At 40.2% G+C, this 2,151-nt stretch overlaps 1 protein-coding gene across 1 annotated transcript; it reads right to left on the bottom strand.

Annotated features, from left to right (window-relative positions):
- Window positions 1-559: 559 nt before the first annotated feature.
- Window positions 560-1,503, bottom strand: LOC144285433 (olfactory receptor 1D2-like). The gene is given in 2 exon segments (XM_077850493.1): window positions 560-1,216; window positions 1,219-1,503. Coding segments are annotated over 2 exon segments (942 nt in total).
- Between the last annotated feature and the right edge of the window lie 648 nt (window positions 1,504-2,151).

The raw sequence follows: 2,151 nt of genomic DNA, 5'->3' as shown, positions 1-2,151 counted from the left end.
AAATATTTTCAAATTTTCATTTTGATTTCATTTCTAATCTTAAATTAGCTAGCATTTTGCCTCCCAATGTCCACAATTTGAGATTCTCTATTTGCCTTTTTGTCATTAACATCCAAATTAACTAAATTACGATCAGATTCTATTCCTTGATACTTGTTGAGGCTTTGTGTGTGTGTGTATGTCCTAGTACCTAATAATTGCCACAAATGTTCCATATATGCCTAAGAAAAATATTCTATTTCTAATCCCTGCATGTAAATGCCATATAAGTCCAGATCAAGCACATCAACCATGCTGTTCAGGTCTTCCATATTTTCACCATTCTTCTGTCCACTTGAGCCACCAATTGTCAAGAAAGACCTGCCAAGATTTCCTTTCATGATGATGAGCCTATAATTTTTTTCCTGTATTTATATCATATTTAAATAATATATTTAGAGATTTTTTTGAGGAACACACTTAAAATTGCTTTACCTTACTGACTTAAGTGGAGATGAGGCAAATGCAAGATTTTGGGGTGTGAAGTTATACAGTCTCCACTTCAATTCCCCGAATTACCTCATGCCAACCTCTGGAAAGCTTTCCCTAGGAACAGTCTTCCCAGAGCCCCATGCATGTCCTTGTTCCTCAGGCTGTAGATGAAAGGGTTCATCATGAGGGTCACCACAGCATGCATCACTGTGGCTACTGAGTCCTTCATAGAGTAGGTTTGGAGAGGCTGCAGATATACCATACAAAGTGTCCCATAGAAGAGAGAGACTACAGCCAAATGGGAGGCACAGGTGGAGAAAGCTTTGTACTTGCTAGAGGCTGAGGGTATTCGGAGGATGGCTCTGACAATCCAGACATAGGACATTATCATGAACCCTAGTGGGGTGAAGAAGATGAAGCAGCCTGTGGTAATCTGCACTGTGTGAATGATCTGGGTGTTGGAACATGCAAGCCTCAGCAGGATATACATCTCACAGAAGATGTAGTAGATCTTCCGGGATCCACAGAATGTCACCTTGGTCATGAAGAGTGTGAGGAAAAGGCCACAGAGGGTAGAAAGTGCCCAGCACAAGGCGAGGAGCAAAATACAGAGTCCAGGGCTCATGGCTGTGGTGTAGTGGAGGGGGCGGCAGATGGCTACATAGCGGTCATATGCCATTGTGGCCAAGATGAAGTTGTCCAGGGTCACCAAGGAGACCAGGAAGTAGAGCTGTGTCAGACATCTCCTGCATAGGAGATGGCTTTGTTCTGAGACTGGAGGCTCACTAATGTCTTGGGTATTATATTGGTGACAAAGAAGAGGTCTGTGAAGGAGAGGTTGGCTAAGAATAAATACATGGGAGTGTGTAGGTGAGAGTTAGAGCCAATGGCCAGAATGATGAGCACATTTCCCACCACTGTGACCAGGTACATGGACAAGAGCATCCAGAACAAGATCTGCTGCTCTTTAGGACTCTCTGAGATCCTCAGGAGTGGGAACTCCGTGGCCTCACTCTGGTTGCTTCCATGCATTTCCCCAATTGCCTGCAAGATTAGTACCAACATTTACTAATTGAGTATTGAGTAAGGACATTCAGATAAGTAAAATCAACTATTTTCTTAGCATTAAAAATATCTTAAACTAAATTTTATAATTTTAAAAATGTGAACAAATTGGGATGCCTGGGTAGCTCAGTGGCTGAGCCTCTGCCTTTAGTCCAGGGCATGATCCTGGGGTCCTGGGATCAAGTCCCACATTGGGCTCCTCGCATGGAGCCTGTTTCTCCCTCTGCCTGTGTCTCTGCCTTTCTCTGTGTGTGTCTTTCATGAATAAATTTTAAAAATCTATAAAAAATCAAAATGTGAACAATGAAGTAATAACAAAGAAAAGCATAACATGAAAAATCTTTATGCAACGTAGTCTTCCCAGGAACTTTTAATCTGACATACTCAATATTACAGAAGTAATGTCTATGTCTTACTTTAAATCCTATCAGTTTACAATATTCTTGAAATATTTAAAGATTAGCTTGTCATGGTTTTGATATTGCATAGATTTAAATGATATTTAAAATAGGCATAAGCATTATAGGAAATAGATATTATACAATTGGACAGAGGAGGGAGATAAGGACAAATATTGTAAGTGAAAAGAAAAAAATATCATTAGTTGTTAATAGA

The sequence above is a fragment of the Canis aureus genome, chromosome 16 (assembly GCF_053574225.1).
Source record: "Canis aureus isolate CA01 chromosome 16, VMU_Caureus_v.1.0, whole genome shotgun sequence".
In the NCBI taxonomy this organism is placed as follows: Eukaryota; Metazoa; Chordata; class Mammalia; order Carnivora; family Canidae; genus Canis; species Canis aureus.
This window is presented reverse-complemented; position numbering and strand designations above follow the sequence as displayed.